Raw genomic sequence first — 21,604 nt, 5'->3', positions numbered from 1 at the left:
TGCTTTTTTTTCTCCAAAATTTAAAAACATTTGCTCAAAATTTGCATGACAATTGGATGAAAACAAAGCTAATGTGCCGCCATGGTGAGTAACAAGATGAAAACAGCCAAAAGTCCGAAGAAAAACTAAATACGCCTTGCCTTCCTGGTACACACTGATCAGACACAATGAACAGGAAATTGATTCTTTCATCTCTGAGTTACTGTTTACTTTACTTTTAAACATCTCCCGATACTAATAATAGAGTCTTCTTTCCTAAATAAAACCTTCAACACTGAAGAGTGTTCTTTCTGGTGTAACCTAATTGCACCGAGGTGTGGTGTAATCACTGAAAAGATTCCGTTTTTGATCAGATGGCTACTAAGTAAAGATGAATCAAGTGGAAAATGAGCTGATTCCAGTCATAGAGAAATGTTCTGCTACAAATTATCCTGTTATAACAGTGCTTAAGCTCTCACTGTAAAACAACGGTGTCCTCTTTTTTACTAACAGTCTGATGAGACGTTCTGAACCGTCTGTGTTTGCGTGTGTGTTTGTACCATCGACGTTGTTCTCCTTCAAAGGCTGAGTAAGAAGAGGCCAGAAGTAATGAGGCCTAACAGGCAAGTTCTCCTCCTTCAGTGTCTTCATCAGCTCCAAAGACATCCCTGCAGTAGAAGAAAGCAGACAAAATTGTTTCGTTTTCGGTAAAATACAATTTGGAGAACATGAGTAGATTTATTCGATGGACTTACCAAGTTTTTTGGCTTCCAGGGCGCACGAGAGAGTGAAGGTGAACGACGAGGTGTGAATGTTCGACTCCTGCAGCTCCTTGCAGTAGTGGACAATCTTCTCCAGCGCCTGAAACGTAAGACAAACGTAGCAGGTACATTACAATATGGCTCATTATTTACAGTGGGTGGTAACTGTGAACCTACAGTTTCTGTTGTTTTTTTTCAACAGGATTAGAGGAAATTTGAGTTGTGCTGTACCGTGCCCATGTTCACGCAGTGTCTGAGGAAGAAGTATCCGAGGTTGGGCGAGTCATCGGTTTCTGACTGGAGAGAAGGGAATGTCTTCAGGAGGCCAAACGCTGCATCTTCATGTCCCTGAGTGATGAGGCTCAGACACAAGTTCATGGCATCTGGAAGGACATGAAGGAGGACATTTAGACACAGAATTATGTGCCATGTTTACTGACAAAAACAGAGTTCCTACACAGTCCATCTTAAATACCAAACAAAAGTTCACTATGAATGACACTTCCACATTGTGTAAGCTTTAAATACGAAACATCGAAAATCCTCAGAAAACAGGAAGGAGGGAGAAAACAGAAGAACAACATAATTTAGGGAAGGAACAAACAAAAAGTAAAGAAGGACAAAATGAAAACAAGAAGAAAATAAAGAGAAGAAAGCCAGGGTTTACACCAGTGTATTATAAGCGTGGCGGGTCACCAGGCTTTACTTGTGCCCCCAGCAGGGTAAGAATTGCTTCTTTTTTTTTTTTTTAATGTTTGCATTTTTAAGACTTTATATTTGGTGTTCAAGTATTAATCTTCCAATCTTTTAATAACACATAACTATCAAGTGATATTTTCACATTTCCTGTCAAGTTTCAACATTTTTTAACTCTAAAAGACGGCGGGCCGCTGAATGAATGCCTGCCTTAGCGCCCAACCACAGGGCTTAGCGAGTTTTCTGCGGGAAACCTTGAAAGCTAAGAAAGAATCAAGGGAGGACAGCAATACGAAAGTAGCGAGAGAAGGACAACTTCTAGATGACGAGACGGTGAATAAAGACTTGAAGTACAAATATTTTTTTTCAGACTCCATTTTCTTAAGACTTGAAAAAGACTTGAAAATGCGTGTGAACTTAAAACATCAAAGACAAATTTAGATATCTACTGATGTGAACAGCCAGTCTCTCCATGATCAGAAGACATCAGCCGTATTTTTGTCTGATATTAATGTTTGCTGCTGTCAGAAAACTTGACGTATGTTTCTTTCTGTCTACCTGGTATGTAGCCCCTCTCGTGTCTTAGACGCTCGATCATTTCTGGTATGTGTTGCTGTTGTCCAGCTTTGGCCAGAGTTAAAATGACCTGCATGATGTCTCGATCCATCAGGCTGCAGTCGGAGCTCTCTGCTGCCTCCAGAGTCTGAAAAGGTTGCAGAGTAAAATGAGGGATGGGGAGAGAGAAACATGGAGGTGTGAACGTTGGAGAAAAAGTCAACCAGGACAAATGGAAGATACAGGATGGCTTCAAAATGGAAGCCATGCTTATCAAACATTTACTCTGCTGAGCACAAACCTTCTTCATATTCTCCAGATCTCCCTTTTCACTATACGCTTTCAGCAGCGTCACATATGTGTCAGGACTCGGCTCAACTCCGGCTCCCCGCATCACAGACAAGATGTTGGTGGCGCTCTCGATATCGCTGCACAGTAATAATAAAAATTTTTTTAAAAAACGGGTTTTAAAAGAAATTATTGCTTCAAAACAATCTGTTCTCTATGAACAGATTGAAAACTGCGAAACTCACCCTGCGCGAGAATGTCCTGTTATCAGAGAGCTGAAAACGGCTTCTGTGATGGGCAAATCTTTGCTCTTCATGAAACCCAAGATGGTGCTGAGAATGAATGCAAGTAATCAGAATGGCTTCAGTTCTTTCAGAATAAAACATTAGGAAAAACTGATTGGATTCAGGCGCTAAAAACACTGCAAGGGAATTGACACAGTATTCTGCTGAGGTCAGGAAAAACCAGCCTCAGAGTCACATGAAAAGTTTTAATTAATTAATTTAATTGTTTCTGGGAAACTTTTTATTTTCTACATTAAAGGATCTAAAAGATTTTCTAAAACTACAACACTTGCTCACCTGGCTCCCTCGATGTCGCCATTCTGGCAGTAAGCTGCTATCAGTCTCTGGTAGGTCACCTGTTCACGGCAAAAGAACAAAATTCAGAGTTTTATATCATCACTCCACAAGAAAATACTGAAACAGCAGCATGCCATCAAAGATTCAAAAGGTAAAGTTAAGTAAAATTACAAGGGAAAAAAAAACTAGGCTCAATAATGTTTTACAAAAATACAGAGCAAAGACAAAAATGTTTTTATTGTAAAGTTCTTCTTGGAAATCAAGCCAATATAATGTGTTTTTCTACATTAAAAAAACATTCTGGATTTACTCAATGATGCACTTACTCTGTTCGGCTGGACTTTCACTGCCTCCATTTTAGCCAGGAAGTCAGTGGGGGAGAACTTGAATTCATTTTGCAGATAAACCTTCAGCAAGGCGTTGTAGTGACTAACGTCATACTGTGCACCTGGAGAAAATGTTCAAATGTTCAGATTCAGCACAATGTCAAAAAAAAAAAAAAACACTTCTATACAAGTGGTTTGAATAACTTAAGTAATCCTAAGTCCAATAAATGTTCATATGCTGGAGGTAAATTTGTCCTCAGATTTGCAGTGAATTCTCCAACCACCTGAGGTTCAGTTTCTTACCCAGCTCCTGCAGCTTATTCCACACTCGGTGGGCCAACTCGTTTCGCTCCTCCATCGGCACCTCAGGCAGCAAGGAGCCGCAGCTGCGCAGCAGCAGCAAGGCGTGATTACCACTGGGATAGCCTAAACGCAGAGCGGGAAACAAAGTGCGGATGGATGTAAACAAAAATCAGAACGAAAAAAAAATGTCCCAACACTTGTAGTTTAGTTTGCTGTGTGACACTGGGAATGGACAGTCCATACTTCTCTGAGATCTGCCCGCCTACCTGCCCTGCAGATGTCATGGAAGATGCGCATCAGCAAGGTCTTGGTGATGCGTCCCGTCCTCCTCACTGAGCTGTCCAATTTGGTCAGCGCCCAATCGAACTGCTGTGCTTGCTTGGTCCGCACCACCAGCCCGGCCTCGTCCTTCTGCTCTGTTGCCACGGCATAGCTGCGCACACAACCGGCTGTGTAAGGCCACACACACCTGAGGAGGACATGAGGTGAAGGGAAACAGAGAAAGCATTCAAGTATTTTTTTTTTTTTTCGTCGGCTGCACAGTTGGTAGAGCTGTTGCCTTGCAGCAAGAAGGTTCTGGGTTCAATTCCCGGCCCGGGTCTTTCTGCATGGAGTTTTGCATGTTCTCCCTGTGCATGCGTGGGTTTTCTCTGGGTACTCCGGTTTCCTCCCACAGTCCAAAAACATGACTGTCAGATTAATTGGCCTCTCCAAATTGCCCCTAGGTGTGAGTGTGTGTGCATGGTTATTTGTCCTGTTTGTCTCTGTGTTGCCCTGCGACAGACTGGTGACCTGTCCAGGGTGTACCCCGCCTCTTGCTGGAGATCGGCACCAGCAACCCTCTCGACCCCACTGAGGGACAAGGGTGCAAGAAAATGGATGGATGGTTTTTTCTTTTTCAATTTAGGTTGGTACTTTGACTGGGCCATCCATATGAATATGCTTTGATACAAACAGCGTAAGTCTTGCTGCAAGGTGAACCTCCATCCAGGTCTCCTGTGTGCTGCAGCTTCCTTTTCCTTGTGGTTATCCTGTGTTTATCTCCATCAATGTCACTTGCCCCTCAATAGAAAGCCATCCCCACAGCATGATGCTGCCATCACCACTGTGGTGACGGTGTGTTCAGATGTGCAGTGACAGTTCTCCACCAAGCACAGTGGTTTGCAGTTTGTGATTTTGTAAAAGAGCTGTGACCTTGAAGGATGACAGTCATGCTAAAGTAGCCTGTCGTCAAATGTCATTATTCTAATGCTAACTAGCTACAGCTTATTACTTAATTTAATATGATAAATTAAGAAAACAGATAGTTAACTAGTATTTTACTAAAGACTGGCTTCTACAGCACCCAATCGTAAATGAGCTAGCCTCATGCTAAAAGCTAACATGCTACAGAAAAAGCGCTTAGTCTTTAATAATATTAAGAAACACGACGGCTCTTATACAAGCTAAAGAGGGAATGTATATGTGCTGTCTCAGTGTTACGAAACGTCTAATGTTGCATAAAAATGGAGCCATGTTTACTGAGAAGTCCAAGAAAAGCTAATTGCGCATATTAAACTGTTTCCATTACAACGACACATGTTTTAAGGTTTTAACGTGTAAAGGTTCTGGCTGCTTTGTTACTGGCATTTTACTGTGTCTTTGTCATTGAACCCCAATGACATCCCTGCTTCACGCGTGGGTCCCAGCTAACCTGCAGGAACATACCTGCTCACGCTGTCAGAAACACGACTGAGCTGTCTGGAGCAGACGCCGGTACTTCTGCCGACTGGAACCCCGCTGTACAAGCGACTGAGCGGCGCCCCGCTCCTCCTGCTCCTGGGGATCTGGAGCAAACCTGAAGGAGAAAACTTAAGTAACCGGGCTGATCTCAAGAGCGCAGCCATGTTTTCTGTCGCAACGTGAAGGAACTTCCTCACCACGTGACAATAGTCTTATGGAAGAATCTCGCGAGAGTACCAACATAGGCATTTTTTTTTTACATTTTCAGCAGTTTGAAGAAAATGTAACACTGACCAGCTAAGCAAAAAAACATTTTGAGGTTGAAAAAAATTCAACTGTACAAGGCAGCCGTCTTTTAAACATGAAGGTGTGAACATTGCTTCGCATAGTTTATTCATGTCTGAATAATTACGGAAGTATTACAAGAGACATTTTATTTCAACTATTAAACGTGGTAACGATGGTCTAGAATTAGAGAAACTTCAAGACAATTGCCCTGTAAAATATGAAAAACTTTTCAAAAAGACTAATATTTGGAAATTAAAAATTTGATTTAGTCCCAATGCTCACCCACTCCTTCCTGTCTTCTCTGTAATATCAAATGTCATTAATATATTTTATTCACATAACAGCAGTATGTTATTGTCAGTGTATTGTTCTGCATAAAAACTGATTTTCTTATTCATCATCTTTTCCTTGTTTTTGATTTTTTTGGACACATTTTTCACCCTCAGCATCTTGATTAATTTGAGAGTGAGATTGTGAGAGGATTGCACCGGTACAAAATGTCTAGCCATGATTTTTCCTCGCTAAATTAATCCAGATGTGCAGTATATTTTACCTTTTCCTATTCTGTACAGAGTAACATAGGAAGAATAAAATTTATACAAGTTTATTAATCAGCTGTATTATCTGCTCAGTCAGCTCCAGTTTTTCAAAACAAGCCAACAGTAAACAATGATTAGTAAGGCTACTTCACTTTCCTCACCATCACCATCTTTGTTTTTACCACTGGAAATATTTCCAAAAACGACTAATTAAAATTTTCTTGTAATATAGGGAAAAGCAATATGTGGGGGAGGGGAAGGAGATTATCAATAGAACTGGAAACATAGGAATATATATTCCTTCCTGGAACTGTCTTAATCAACAAAAACAACACATTACACAAAATGTATTGGCGTAAAATGAAAAGACCAGACCACATTACAATTTTCACGTTTTATGTAACCATAACTTCTTTGGACAAACGCATACACATACATATATGTTTAGCTCAGCTCCTCGATGAGCTTAATTCTTTTCCTCTTTTCTTTCTTCAAATTCTCCTCAACTACAGTCTTTGCCTTCTCCATGCCGCTTCTCACGCTCTCTCTTTTACCGTGTTCACTCCACAGCTCGACAGCAAGTCTGCGAACCTGCTGGACGTTGTCCTTCACCCAGGCTTGAAAGAATTCACACTTCTTATTTGCCTGGAAGTACTTCTGCCTCCTCGTCCCTTCCTCTCCCTCCGTGGAAAGCTTCCCCCTGGCTTTAGAGAGCATTCTGCGCAGCTGGCTCAAGGCTGCCAGGGAGTAACCTGAGGCGTCTCGTCTGTCTCTGCCCGTCATGATGTGAGCCACGGCCTCCGCTGCTCTGGCCGGAGCCAGAGGATCCTCCCTGTCGAGGTAGCCGCCACGCAGGATGAGAGCCTCTCCGCAGTCCAAGGCCTCCTGGACAGAGTTGAACACCTTCCCCGAGCTCAGAGCCTCAGACAGAGAGAGAGTCATGTCACAGAACTCCAATAGCAGTGAATCTGTATCACCGTTAAACAGTGACAGGGAAAAGGCATAGCCGTAAAGGGCATTTACTACGCTGTAGCAAACCAGAGGAGACGGATTTGCACATAAGGAGCTCAGCTTTGGGATATTTGCAGAGATTGAGGGAACTTTTACGCTAATTGAGCTTCCTTTACTTTTTCCTCCTTTAATGGTTTTCTCGTCATCTTCTTGCGATGTCTTGACTTCATCATTGTGACCCTTCTCCGGCTCGTTCACGTCTTCCTGCAGCACCTGGATGAGAGAACTGCCGTTCTCCTCGTGCTCCTCCCACCAGGGCTTCCACAGAGGGACCACCCCGCTGAGGTCTCCCCGCTTCAGAAGACCCACAAACTTCTCCTGCTCCTCCTTGCTGAGAAGTTCCCACAGCTCGTCCTCTGAGAGCTTATCGATGTCCAGCCCCGACAGTCGCTCGGCCAAGTCCAGCTCCCCCTCTATACCGTCAGCAGTCACCTCTGCTCCTCCAATCTCCTCAAGTTTTCTCAGAATGGCCTCCATCTCTGGTGTGTTCTCCCCTCCAGACTGCTGAAGCTCTGCCAACCTGGATAGGAGCTCCATAGCCTGCACCTTCTCCACCGCTTCTTCCTCCTCGTCTCCCACCATGTCTGCTTCTTTTAATAAACTCTCCATCCCTCCATGCGTCGTGTCTGCTTTCTGCCTCAGTCCCAGCAGAATCTCCTGCATCTTCCTCTTACCCTCTGCTTCTGTTTTCCCCATGTCCTTCAGCTCCTGCAGGACAGACTCCTTGTAAAACTCCTCGGAACAGGCGGAGTGGTCCGGGCTCTGGTAGCAGGACAAGCCGCAGTACTGGAGGTTACAACGTGGACAGGTGTAGTTAGAAGGGTTCCCTTCACACAGCATGCACACTGCCCTGCTTATCCTGGCGTTAGACTCGTCCTCTGAAATCTTTTCGTTTTGGTTCTTGGCTGGAGAAAGAAACTCTCCTTTTCCAGCTCCTCTGGACGGAAGCACGATCCCATCCCTGGCCACAGCCTCTGTCTCGGGCTCGGGCTCCAGGTCGGTCCATACCTCCTCCTCCTTTGGAGAGATGTCCGTCAGGAGGCTCCTCACTGACGGAGGAAGGCTCCGTCTAATTACTGGATTCATAAGGAGGAGAACTGAGCCGTAGAAGGGCGATAAGAGCGCCGCGTCCCAAAGGGGGATAAACCTAGCAACGTAAAAACAACACAGACGTGTAAGTGACGTTTCATGTATTGACCGGAGTTACGGAGGGAGTTCGGTTCGGTTAAGGACTGAAAGTCTGAGGAACAACTCCGGTATTATGTCTAAATGTAAAACAAAACACAACAGGAAAAATGTTGACTTACTTTTCTTCTGTCTGCACAAAACCCAACGTTTCACGTTTGCTGTCCCAAGTAAACTGTCACGTCGCTGTTTGATGACGTATGAGCTTCTCTAGAGGTTCTCAACCTCAGGCGTGACACCTCAGTGGCGGTCGGGACATAATCTCTCAGGGTCCCCAGAGATTTGAAAAGAATAAAAAGTCAAGGCTCAAAAAGAGGGAAAAAATATTCCCTACCCAGGCATTTTATGACTCCAGTGACCATATTCTATGACTATTAAACAGTGTGACACTGGATCAGAACTGAAATAACAATGGTCACAAATTCTGATAGCTGCTATTAATTTTTAAAATATTACTTGCTGTATCTGATTTTAATTTGTAATCTCTAATTGCTAGAGATTACATTGGATTAAAAAAGAAATGGAAAAAACTTTTCTTCCAGGAGTGCAGTGTGCATTATCTTATAATGAATTTGAAAGTACTTTTTATAAGAGGATTATTCACAGCTTATTTAAATATATTACTAATAATAAAACATTCCCTTTAAGATGGTCTTTTACTGTACCGAAAAGGAGTGGAAAAGGTCAAAAACACAACTTTGGATCAATGGAGATCAAAACCACTAAAAGATTAGGAGACAGTGTGGATCCTTGGAAGCAAAATAAAATTCCTGCAGAGCGAAAAAGAGAAAACGTTGTGCATGTTTGTGTATCCCTGTGTCCCCAGTGCGTCCATGTCTCCTGTAGGGCTGTTTGCTATGAGGTGATTGTCTCCTGTAGCGGGTCAAGCATGGTAAAGGTCAGGCAGGTGGGGAGTTGTCAGATGGCCGTCCACCCCTCGCTGGGCCGAGGGCCTCTCGTGCCGACCGCAGGAGCCCGTGGGGGAGAGAGGAAGGAGAGCGGGTGTCTGAGTACGACGTGTGCCATGCTGTCTTGACCCGCCCCTGGCAGCCAGACCAGCAGTCCAGGGTGGGCAGCTGCCGACTCTGATCTACCTTCTCTTTCCCTGGCATGCCCTCTGACATAGCTGGACTCCAACACCAGATACACGAGCTTTCTCACTGACTGCTGCTCACATGATACTTAATCAAATCTTGTTAACATTAGCAGGGCAGGCTATAATGTTTTCCCCTCTCTGCATGAGAGCAGGCTCCACACATTTTGTTATGTGAGCTAAATAAATTAGCTCCTACAAATTACATACTGTAGATGACGCACTGGAACTATCCAGGTTTTTTGCACTTTAATACACAATACGATGTGATTGGTCACAAGGTCACAATTAGAAAAGTATTAGCCTTTCATAACCAATACTAAATGTTTTAGTGTGTAACACCTGAACAGTACCACGTATGATATTTATATTCTTTTAATAATCTGACCGTGTTACAAACAGCCACTTCAATGTATTCTATTGGGATTATAAATGACAAACTAAACCAGTTAGTGCAGAGCCGAACAAAATGGCTGTTAATGTTAATTCAATATTTGGAAGTGTGACCAAGACGGACCAAACGGCTTTGTTCACTTCCACTACTGCTGTTACTAAAAGCTACAGGCAGACTGTAGTTCTTTTTTCACGTGGAACAAATCTGTTTGGTTTATTTTGCCAAACAAATTCAAATAATTTGAAAACTACTTTTTGTGTTCACGTTTTGGCTGGTACTTAAATTAGGTCGATTATCTGAAACATTTGGATGTGGCAAAAGCGAAAATGAGAATTCTGACAGAGAGAATACTTTTTTATACTACCATCCAAAACAAAAAAGAAATGACATGCAACATAAGGATTGCAAACCTATTTTAAAGGATGCAACTGGAGCAGCACTGTACACAGCAACATAAGTACTGAAAGAACAACAGATCAGAGATATTAGAAAACTCTGCTGAAAAGAAAATCTGCTTTTCCTAAAAGTTGACACTAAATGAGCCAAATCCCATGGTCTAAATTTCAAAGCAGTACTCACAAAGATCAATGCATCAGCGCATATACACACACATACATGCACASACACACACACACACACACACACACACACACACACACACACACACACACACGCCAACGCAGTCATGTCCTGCTGTCTGCCACCAGCTGATAGGTGACAGGGAACAGCCTTTGCCTTTTGGGCATGTCCAGCCCTGGCATGTCTGCAACTGGAGATGTCTGCAACATAACAGCAAGGGGTGTGTGTGTGGGGGGAGGCGTGCGCGCGCATGCGTGTGTGTGTGTGCGTGCGCGTGCAGTAAGACGAAGCAGACCTGTGATATGTTGATGTTCACAGTGTTGTCACCCATCAGCTCAAAAAGATCTGGCATTTTGAGACCCTGTAAAGCAGAATTTCTATTTGTCTTTGTGTGCTGCTAGACGGTCCTGCCTCCATGATGTCCACTTTGAACTGCTGGGTGGAAGAAATCACAACCAAACTTTTTGCTGCAACAATAATTTAAGTAGACCAAAAATGTTTCCAACGTTTTTTTTTTTAGAAACGTTTCCACATGTTTTGTAGCAGGAGAAACAATAAATAAAAATCAATAAATAAATAAGTAAATGGAGAGGGTAGAACTGCTGGGTTTAATTTGGCAGAAAAATTTATCTGTTTCCTTCTTTGGAAACATATAAGAAATTTTAAAAAGTGTTCACACCCTTACAATTATTTTACATTTTCACAAAATTCTACATATTTTATCAATATTTTATGAGATAAATCAACATAAAATAGACAATGACTGCAAATTTCATTAGCTGGAACACTGGAGCAGGTTAGAGTTGATAGGAAAATGAATGGATGGAGATATAAGGGGGACATTTAAAAAAAACCTTTGCAAAAGGCTTGAGACTCGGGCCTAATATAAGGCTTTTGACAATGGTCTAGTCAAAGAATTGAGAGTTTGTGGAAAAATTTTAATGATGTTCACAGATACTTTCCACCCTGTCTGAATTTGCTGGAAGAGTATCAAGGGTCTGCCAACTACAACCCATTGTCACCAGTTTAGATACTGGAAGATTTTCGGCACAATGACACCAGTATGGCTTTTTACTCTGTAAAAATGAGGTTCAGCATGTCAGTGGGGCTGAATACAATTTTTTAATATTTTCCTTCAACTTCTACCTTACAATTATGCATTACTTTGTGTTGTTCTGTCTCACAAAATCCCAAACAAATACCGTGAAAGTAAATTACTGTTAACTCTTGCTAAGGGCATGAATAAATGTACACAGTTTGTTATTTTTCTTCTAAAATTTCAAAAGAGTAAAAGGAATTGGAAATAGGAAAATGAAATAAAATGTCAGTCGTACAATAAATATGACTGAGTGCATGTGAGTCAGCCGCCTCACACATCATCAGCAGTCATTCTTCCCTCCATCCTTTCATCCTCTTTTCATCCTTCATTTTCCTTTCTTTTTTTTTTTTTTGTGAATGAAGCCCAGAACGTTAGCTCAGCCACGCAGGTATAAAAGCATCAATGTACTGCTTCAAATATTTATCTCTGGTATCCTTCATTGTTACCCACTCACAGGAAAGGCATCACTCCTCCTCCTCCTCCTCCTCCTGTTATCTCTCTCTCCTTCAGCTGACCCACCTTTTCCAGATTACTCGGTCCACACGAGCTCCCAACTTTTCCCGCTTGTAGCCGATGGAGCCGCCACTCTCTGAGTGTGTGGCTGTGCTGAGTGCAGTGCGGCGTGTGATGTGCTAAAACACAGGTAGACAGAGCGGTATCCTCTCAGTGGCTTAAAGTGGCTGTTGACAGTCGTGACAGAAACAAGCAGGAAGACGGGGAAAAAGGAAACCTCACACCACTCTACAAGTCAACCTTTTCTCAGTTTCTTTTGTCCAGCAAAGGAAATAAGGGGTCCTGCATAGCACAGTCACCCACACCGGCAATTCAGTGTATTATCTGTCTTGTGCTTTACACCAGCAATTCGTACAGTGTCATTTTCATGCTTCAGTTTGTGTTATTGTGCTCAGACTTGAAAGTCAGTCAAGTTACGTCTTGATGGATTTTTTTTTGAGCTAAGAAATGTTTGCATCTTTCTGAATGTCAGTTATTGCCAATTTTCTTTTTCTTTGAGATCTGTCTTCTCTGTAAAGTGCCGATTTGTTCAATCAAGCCAAATTGTAAAGGATTGTGAAAACGTGCCAGTTGTAAGTGAAATGATCAGTCAGTGGAACAAGAACTTCATCAAATATCGAATTATGTATTTAAATCAAGCTCATATTTCTTTCTCAAAAATATTAAAAAAATATTTTCTTATTTAATTTGCATCAAGATATTTGCAGTGGAATCTAGACCAAAAATACTTAGACTTTGTGCTTTTGCAGTGTTCAGATCTTCCTTCTGCTTTCACCTGTGTTGTTTTTATTTTGTGGTGGTGAATGAAATACTTTAAGGTATAAGGTTTGAGGGATGTGAGCATGTATTTTTTTATGTTTTACTCTTTGCACCTCACCATCATTTTATTTTTGTGAAACATAATAAATAATAATAATAATAATAATAATAATAATAATAATAATAATAATAAATCCTGATGAGATGCAGGCCAAACTGTTTTGCAGAATAAAAAGAAAAGAAAGAAAACCGAGTCACTAAAATGGAAGTCAATCAAAAATAAAATATTTCCTCAAACATCGATGCAAGTGAAGGTTTCTGACTGTGTTGAGCTGGCTGACATTAATGTCTCACTTTCAGAACTTCTTCTTCTCCGTGTCTTTCATGTCTTCAGGAGAAAAGCCCTCGGTGAGATTTTCATGCTTTTTTCTTCTCTCTCCCCCGTCTCCATCACTCCGCTCCCACAGGAGCAAACCTGAGACTGACTGTATCCCGGTGTATCACCAGTCTCCATCGGTCTAACCTCCAGCTCCACCTTCCTCCGTCCCCAGGAGAGGGAGCAGAGGATCAAGGAAAGGGGAAAGAGTAGAGGAAGGAGCACAGAAGCGAAGGAAAGAAGTGCATCTGGGTCCCACAGGATTGTTCTCTGTCTGTCTGAATCAGGAAGTGAGAATGTGACGACAGGACCGAGCAGGCATTCTTTCAGTGTGTGTGTGTGTGTGTGTGTGTGTGTGTGTGTGTGTGTGTGTGTGTGTGTGTGTGGGTGTGTGGACCTTGTTGAGCCGAGGTGTCATATTTGTGAAGACCACAGCTTCACGCTTGTGGCAACCAGGGATGACACTCTAAATCACTGAAATGCCAGAAACGACTGTGCTGTGATATGTCATGTGTTTTGTGTGATTTTTGAGCCTTTTGGGACACTTGATAGAGATTGATACCACTTTTAGAGTCTGGAAGTGAAAATGTTATCTGGGATGTCCCCTTAGACTGAAAACAGAGAAACATAGAGGGTGATGTCTCATCCAGGTTCTGGTCAGCTGCTCACAGCCTGTGGTACTGTGCAAATTTTTTTTTTTAATCCTTAATTTCTTTATATTTGTCTTATAAGGAGCCTTTCTTATTGTATGAATCCTTTGTGAATAGCTCCCTAGGCTTTGTGAAGTTTGTCTTTTGCATCTTTGTGTTGAACTCCAATGGACTTACGGCTTATCCAGGTGTACTTAACTTCTCTACAGTTCAAGACGACTTTTTAAAACCACAGAGGCCTCAATGATTGGAAGTAAAGTATAAATAAATCAGGTATTTTGCAAGCGTTGGGTTGGACCCTGTCTGCATTCAGAGCCACCATGGAATTAAAAAGATGTCCAAAACAATGTGTTTGGTCTGAATTGACATAATACAGCGCAACACCATAATTTTTTTTATATAGTCTTTTGTTCCTTTTACTTATGCTTCACTGAAATTCGTACATCTTCACAAAATGAAACAAAGTGCCTTTGAAGTTTAGTCTGATTTCTCAATACGTGCACACATGTATAAAAATAAGACTTATCTGTACGAATAAATAACACAGAGAGAAATCTCGCCGTCTCTCATCCCACATTCAGCCGCGTAAAAGTGGGCAAACTCATTGTCAGCCTTCCCCTCCTTCAGTCAAAACAACACACAGCCGCCGTCTCTTTTTGCTCGTCAGCTTCTACATAACCTCTGTCTTCGACTCTCTTCTTCTTCACGTGGTGTGAGTCACGGAGAACCATCCAGCAGACGAACAAGACAGCTGCTCCTTGCGATCAGACGGCACACACTCGCTCTTGAGTGCCGACACTGAAATAGTCACATCATTATATCCGTATTAGCAGGGGGAAAAAAAACAACAAAAAACCTCTTCACGCTCCAACACCTACATGCCTTTTGGTGCATGCCCTCTGCACTGTCCCAAATGTGCTCCGGTTCCTTTCCTGGACGCCGCTGTACTGTTGTGTCTGGATGAATGAATGAAAGTATTTTATCGAGATACATCTGCTTGTCACCCATTTCATATTTTTTATTTTAATCTGTTTTGACAGTTCGAAAACTTCATCATAATTTTCCTTCCACTTCACAACCATGCCATATACTGTTTAGGTCAATCCCAGGAAAAATGCTGGACAAAGGGAAAGATGGCATTTACAAGGCTCTGGGAATACATTATTGAACTCTGATTGTTCAAAAGTTCAAATACGGAGACAAACACATAAAGGCGGCGTACATGGCTGTCGAACATGCATGTTCACCTCAGGCAAGTGAAGACGACACAAAGGAGGAAGTACTGAGAGGGGACAGGCGAGCACTTGGCATTTTGGGCACACACATAATCACACACACTTACTGTGTTAGGGTTAGCTGGAAAAGGTTGTGTGTTAGTGTGTTTGACAGTCCTCCGATGGTTCCTGCGATGTTGACATTAGTGGACCAGGACACATCACCTCTGCTTTGGGAAAAGGCCGACGGTGAGTCTGCCCCCGAGCACAGCAAGGGGTTCTCTGTGTGCAGCTTTACTACAGATGTATTGTCTTTGATAAAAGAAAAGAAAAAACACAACAGTATTACTTAAACCTTTTTATGACCATCTTTCCAGTTATTGAACAATTAGAGGTCACAATATTTAAATGTTTCTCTATTTACTTTAAGTGTGGATCTTAAAAAAAAGAAAAACTTAAATAAGAAAAGTCAGGGAATATTTAATGACGCACGTGTTTAATTTTCTTTTAAAAGTGGAATTTATTTTAATCGATCGGCCTACTTCCAAATAAAAATTATCTTTGTTTAACTGGTAGGCGAAGTTTTAGTTCATAATTAAAACAAAAACAACTTTAAAATATACTATCAAAATCAGTTCAAATTCTAACCAATCATTAAGATAAATTTACACATCTGGTTCTAAAAAGAAACCAAAAACTAGTAAGTGTTTTTGATTAAGGTATAAAACGTCAGTGAAATGGTAATAAACATCTCAGTTGTATTCCAATGAAGTTGAATACTACTTATTTGCCTTGGAACCTCAGCGGAGATGTTCTGTTTATTGGTACGTCAGCTTTAAGAAGTTTAGCTTACTAGCATGTTTAGCTGCAGCTTTACCACTATCGCTAATCCAACTAAGACAAAAAAATAAATAAAAAATGGTACAAAGATAGTTATGAACATTTTAAATCTATTCTAGCCCGGTGGGATGTAAACCTCTTCCCTGACAACCCCAGCTAAAATGTATGGTGTATTATTTACTAATGACAGCTTCAAAAGCTATTCTTTCTAGCAAATTTAGCATTGGCGGTATAGCTAATGTAGTTGAAGTTCGGTTTAAATTAAATTAGATTGGATTTCAATTCTTGTTCCAACACAGAATCTCTCTCAATCACAAGTCTACTGACATTTCTAACGAATTTTCAGTCACAACAGCATATGAACATCATAGCTTTGCTGTTTTAGCTGGACGTCACAAGAAGGTGAATGATTAATGGTTGACTTAACAAACATCTTGGCTTAGCAAATTCTAATCCGTTTCCATATTTTACTATTCTCATAATGTATGGGCACCAAAACAAACAACCAATGTGGGTTGAATTTTAAAAAACGTGAACATGCTAGCCACAAGCTAATACAGCTGATTTAAAATGTTAATACTTCTAACAACTAATCAATGCTCTGCTGGGAAGTTTTACTTCTGCCGTATTTTTATCATGTCGACTCAGGAAAAGTAGGTGAGTGAATGAAGACAGCGAGATGCCAACAACAAGGCGTCTGAATGAATAATGCAACTCGGATGTCAAGAAAACGTCTGTTGGAAGACGCCTGGATGCTCTCCGCCATGCCTTGCAATCGTTGCAGCAGAGGAAACACAATGATACGCAGCAAAATAATGAGGACAATCCTTAGTGGTCGTCTTCTTTTTGTACGTGTAATTGTCTGTGTTTCCCGTCTGTGCACGCCTCAGATGCGTTTGTATCTGCACATATGCGTGAAGTTTCTTATGTGGTGTGGAATGTCAGGCACGTCTCATCACATTAAGGAGCAGGGAGGAGAGAGCTGCCCAGCTTTGTCGCTCCAGCAAAGGCGATCCTGCAACACTTCAGCCGCAGCAACACCCTACTAGATCATTCAACATTATTGCAAAAAGGGCCTGAGCCACACATATGGGCAAAAAATAAAGAATAAAAAATGGCCTGAGGGCCAGAAGTGGCTGCTGAAGAATCTCTGCTCGCCCTTTGAATAAGACCAATAGAGTGGACATGTAAAAAATAAAGAAATCATTGGGTTTTTTTTCAATCGGTGCAGAGGAAGCTACAAAACAAAGTCTGAAAAGTTGCCTAAATGTAGTTATTCAGCAACTAGTAAGAAGGTCTTTGGTTTGAATTCTGCGTGGAGATTGGATGTTTTCTCTGTGCATTGGTTCTCTCTGGGTCCTCAGTTTTCCACCAACAGTTAGAAAGTACGACTTTAACGTTAATTGGCCTCTCTACATTGTTTACAAGTGTGAGTGTGTATTTGTGGTTGTTTGTAGAGTTTTCTGTGTTGGCCTGTGATGGATGCCTAGAAAGTACGCTGCCTCTCGCTCAATGACCGCTGGAGTTAAGCAAAGTGAGGAAACCTTAGTTTTTGGGGCTGCCTGCACCACTTTTTTTGGAAAATATTTAATTGAATTTTTTCTTGTCTCAGTATCGATGCATCCATCCTACCGTCCGTCTGTCTGCTCACCCTTTGGTGCCTTGTCTATCTCTGTATCTGTCTCATGTCCGGCCTCAAGAACCTCTGACCCAAGCCGTCCCGCGGCTCATCCAACCTCTCCATTTTTGGGCATGTTGGCTGCAGGTGAATGTTGCAGGTCTGTCACAGGGCAGCGAACATGTCATCTATCATCTGCAAGGGGTGGAGTGGGGGGAAGGGTTGTATGTTGAGAGGGGATGAAAGTGGCTGTCACACTGTCTCAATATCATATGCTGGGATGCTGGTCAGATGTACAAGATTGAGAGACATTAAACCTGCTAAAACAGAAAGACGGCAACCTCAGATGTGATAATATCTGAGGTTGCCGTACATTATTGTACGGCAACCTCAGGAGAAGGAGAGCGTCTTCTCAGGAGAGACGCTCTCCTGAGAAAAAATAAACTAAGTCCTCGTTCTTGTTTGACAATGACATGCCAAACTTTAAAACTATGCAAAAAATCTGCTGCCTTTTGCATGTTGAAGAGTGTAGATCCACTGTTTGAGCTGGATTATGTATTCTACAGTGAGAGAGAATCGAAGGGATCCGTCTTTTTCTTTTGGTCCCCATCCTGTCCAGGTGAATAACACGCTCACACACCAGTGGGCATGACATTGACTTCCCCTTTACACGCATCATGCCCTTCTGTTGTACACTTCTATTGATCCTGCACACTTTTTTCTCTTCCTTCTTCATCTAAAGAAAATAATTTAAAAAAAAGATGCAGGCACAGCTCTTTGGTGGCGTTTTCTTCTGACGTCCGGCAAGACGGAGGAGTCGGACAGGTCTCCGTTGGCCATAGCGCAGCTGTCGATACAGGTTAGTGCAGGCGAGAAGCGGCTGTGGAGGACGTGGAGACGAATGAATAAGTAAGAGGCTGCAGACTGGACTCATGTTAAATGTAGAAAGGCTAACGGATTGCCCCACTGTTGAGCTGATTCGGTGTGTGTGCGTGTGTATGCATGTGTGTGTTTGTGTATGGGTGTGTTCGTGTGCACATGTGCAACTGCAGAGGACCTGCTGCAAGTCCCGCAGAGCTTCCAGTTAGCACACACCACCAGAGCAGGGCACAGACACATGCACAAACACACACACAGGACCCTGGAGAGAGGCCTCGAACCTGCCTGTCAGCTGCTGTTAGATCACACTGCATTTGGCTGACACCACAAAACACACACACCCGCACACACACACACACACACCCAAACACACGCACATGAACATGCACGCATACACTCGCGCACACAGGCAGACACTGAAATGGATCGAAGGTTTTCTGATTTGGATTCCAGAAGCTAACTTGCGTCATTATTAAGTTAGAATTACAAAACTTAAATAAGTCATAATATAGATTTTTTTGTGTCAAACTCAAGGCTGGGGGGCCAAATCTGGGCCACCATAAGTATTTTTGTGGCCCTGCAGACTCTAGAAAGCCACATGAATAGAACTTTCAATATAAAAGTTGTGTTCTTTAATATCTATATGCTGCCAAAAAACATCTCGAAAAGATGGATCCAAAGAATGCAGAGGCAACTATTTATTAATATTAAATCAGATTGTTAATGGGTTGGATTTATAAATATAGAACCGGTCCTTAAGGACATTTGTGGTGTTAATATGGCCCAAAATAAAAACGAGTTTGTCTATTGATAGAATTAGCATGGAAACGATCTAAACATCCAGTGTTTTCCTTTACCGTAATTGTTTTATATGTTCTATGGTTTAGTGGGCACAAATAACACAAACCTAACAAACCTGTGAGCCTTTAACCGTTGTGTCCAGAAATGGGGTCCAACCAACCCCACACACGTAAAACTTGTATCATTTTCCACAGTCCTCTACGTTTGCCTCAGTCCTCGCACGCACAAGGGTTAAATACTAGGAGTCTTGACTACTGGATAAGAAACACATGACTGATTGGAACTGGTTGCAGGTGCGAAGAAAGAGAAGGAAGCAAACAGGCCGGCTGAGGGAACGAGACTAATAAACACTAAGGAAGTGAGAAGGAAATAAATAATAATCACGGGGAAATACTAAAGAAAAGTCTGAATTAACAGCAGAGTGAACCAATATGAGATCTAGCTCGAGCCTAAAAGATATAGAAATAAACAACCCAAACACCCCTAGGATAATGACTCTCACTGACAAACACAAAGAAAGACTAAAAGGGATGTGATTATTTTCGTAAGACACTGTAAAGACTGAGCTTCATCTCAGTGAACTCGCCTAATTTCTGCATCCTACGATCCACATTCCTCTCCCGTCTTTGCGGTTTCTATCTCAACATCAGCTTTCCATGAAGCTGAAACAAACCCACCTTGACCTGTTCCCTAAGGTGCGGCTGACGCAGCACGAGAGGAAGTGCACACGGAGGGAAGACTAACACGACGAGGACAGAGGACGAAGTACAGTGGATGCACAGGAGGAAAGTGGTGGCCTTTCCTGTGCCTGCTCAGGGAGAAGATAGGCCTTGCTTTGTTAAATGATTTCTTCCAGCTGAACTCTTCTCCCAATATCAGTCAGAAAGAGATCGCGGAGAGAAAACAAAGATTGCATGTACACCCAGAGTTGCCTGGGTCACCTTGGCATTCGACTCGCAGCGTAAATCGATTCATTTATTGCCATCCCAGTAACCATTCAGGTTAACCTTGTCGCTGTAGGTGCTGTGACGAGCCCGAGTTACAGTCACAACCCCACTGTGAGTAGCCTTTGCATTTTTCTGAATTTATCTCAATATTTCACAACTTTATAGAAAAATAAATCAGTGAAAAGTCAGTTTGAATCATTTAGTTTGTCTCTTTGACAGATGTGGAGAGAAATGGTAAATTACTATCCTTTCTCATTGGTTCCCTTCAATTTTTTCCTGCCTTTTCCTCCCTCACTGCTGCAGTGGTTTCAGTGAATCCACCTTCTCACATCCACATCAACTTATGCTTAAATGTACATGTTAAAGATGTTGGTGCCACAACATCGCTGTCAGAGACAGAGTATGTCCCCCCGACTCTGAGCTGCTATGAGTCACTCTGCGTCCATACAGCCTCCCAAGAGAGTTTACCAACATCTTTGTGTGCGTAATTTGTGTATCGCCCAGCGCTAATGCAACAAGAGCACAACTCAAATCTTGGACTGCGTCCACCATCATCTTCAGAGTAAACCAGATTCCCCTATGTTGATCCTTGGGGACTTTAATCACTGCAGTTTAAACAAGTTTCTGCCTGGTTTTTCCAGTACGTGAAGTGCAGTACAAGGAACTCTAACATCTTAGATAAATGTTATGGCAATATTAAAGATGAATATGTTATGGCAATATTAAATATGAATATGCAGCTAGAGCTAGACCACCTCTTGGTAATTCTGATCATGATGTAGTTCATCTACTCTCGGCATATCGGTCCGTTTTTAAGTCAAATAAGCCTTAGCGCCTCCATATTAAAAGTGAAATAAATGCTTTACATAACATCATTTCAATATAATCAATATGCTATTCTAGAAATTTCCAGCTACTAAATGTTATTAAACCATGAGAATGTCATATTTGGTTGTTGTGTGAAAAACACATAGGAAGCTTTCCATACCTGTCACACTGTGTCTGCAGGAATTATAAGAACCTGAACCTTTAACATGACTTAATCCAACAGATATTAACCAAAAAACAAACAAACAAACAAAAAAAACAAACATCTCAGCAATTCATCAAATTTTCCGAGCAGAAACGTATTTCGTGTGTTGTACACATTTGTTAGCAGTACTTCCCTCTACCGCTAGATGGAGGTGTGATACTGCCACAACATCCAACTAATTTCGGACCCATTACAGAAGGTTGCCTGACAGAGCTGGGGCAAACTGTAAGATCAAGGAGGAGTGAGTTATATAAATTGTGCATCCATGAAAGTTTCCTGTTTGATTCATCCAAAACAGCGAAAGAAAACTGGTTAAATTCTGGACTGGAAGCATAAATATTAATTAGGGAGTGAATTTGTAACTTGTTTTTCCTCCTATTATCAATATCAACTTTAATCTCACTTTCTACAATTGTCCCAACCCTAGCCCTATTTCTGGTACCAAATATGGTACTATATTTAGTTAGTGGTTAAATATTCAACAAACAACATCTGCAACATCTGTTTTCAGTGATTACACATACAGTTAAGACCCAAACTATTCATACCTTTGAAAAATTTCAAGGGTATGAATA

General features: G+C 41.8%; 2 protein-coding genes and 1 long non-coding RNA gene across 3 annotated transcripts in view; all 3 read right to left on the bottom strand.

Moving 5' to 3' along the window:
• lrpprc (leucine-rich pentatricopeptide repeat containing) overlaps positions 1–5,401 on the bottom strand; it is a 68,332-nt gene extending 62,931 nt beyond the window's left edge. The window contains exons 1-11 of the mRNA XM_008428723.2: positions 5,197–5,401; positions 3,756–3,958; positions 3,490–3,612; positions 3,187–3,308; positions 2,861–2,919; positions 2,525–2,611; positions 2,293–2,419; positions 1,995–2,139; positions 972–1,123; positions 735–840; positions 540–647 (exon numbers count right to left, since the gene is read on the bottom strand). Coding sequence (XP_008426945.1) covers positions 540–647; positions 735–840; positions 972–1,123; positions 1,995–2,139; positions 2,293–2,419; positions 2,525–2,611; positions 2,861–2,919; positions 3,187–3,308; positions 3,490–3,612; positions 3,756–3,958; positions 5,197–5,375 — 1,411 coding nt within the window. The 5' untranslated portion in view covers positions 5,376–5,401. The remainder of the gene's footprint in view (positions 1–539; positions 648–734; positions 841–971; positions 1,124–1,994; positions 2,140–2,292; positions 2,420–2,524; positions 2,612–2,860; positions 2,920–3,186; positions 3,309–3,489; positions 3,613–3,755; positions 3,959–5,196) is intronic.
• Positions 5,402–6,417: 1,016 nt separating this feature from the next.
• Positions 6,418–8,502, bottom strand: znhit2 (zinc finger, HIT-type containing 2). The gene is made up of 2 exons (XM_008428724.2): positions 8,357–8,502; positions 6,418–8,196 (listed from the first exon to the last, which is right to left on the bottom strand). Exon 2 carries the CDS (start codon positions 8,133–8,135, stop codon positions 6,483–6,485), a length of 1,653 nt encoding a protein of 550 aa, XP_008426946.1. The 5' UTR covers positions 8,136–8,196; positions 8,357–8,502; the 3' UTR covers positions 6,418–6,482.
• Positions 8,503–14,117: 5,615 nt separating this feature from the next.
• LOC103476407 (uncharacterized) lies at positions 14,118–15,219 on the bottom strand. The gene is made up of 3 exons (XR_535459.2): positions 15,040–15,219; positions 14,576–14,653; positions 14,118–14,495 (listed from the first exon to the last, which is right to left on the bottom strand). It is a non-coding gene; the product is annotated as an uncharacterized LOC103476407 (long non-coding RNA).
• Positions 15,220–21,604: the final 6,385 nt, after the last annotated feature.

Source organism: Poecilia reticulata, linkage group LG15 (genome assembly GCF_000633615.1).
Source record: "Poecilia reticulata strain Guanapo linkage group LG15, Guppy_female_1.0+MT, whole genome shotgun sequence".
NCBI lineage: Eukaryota > Metazoa > Chordata > Actinopteri > Cyprinodontiformes > Poeciliidae > Poecilia > Poecilia reticulata.
The sequence above is the reverse complement of the archived record's forward strand: the minus strand, read 5'-3'. Positions and strand labels throughout refer to the sequence as shown.

Excerpts from the sequence above, each read along its gene's own strand:
- znhit2 (XM_008428724.2), bottom strand. The coding sequence starts at position 8,135 with ATGAATCCAGTAATTAGACGGAGCCTTCCTCCGTCAGTGAGGAGCCTC.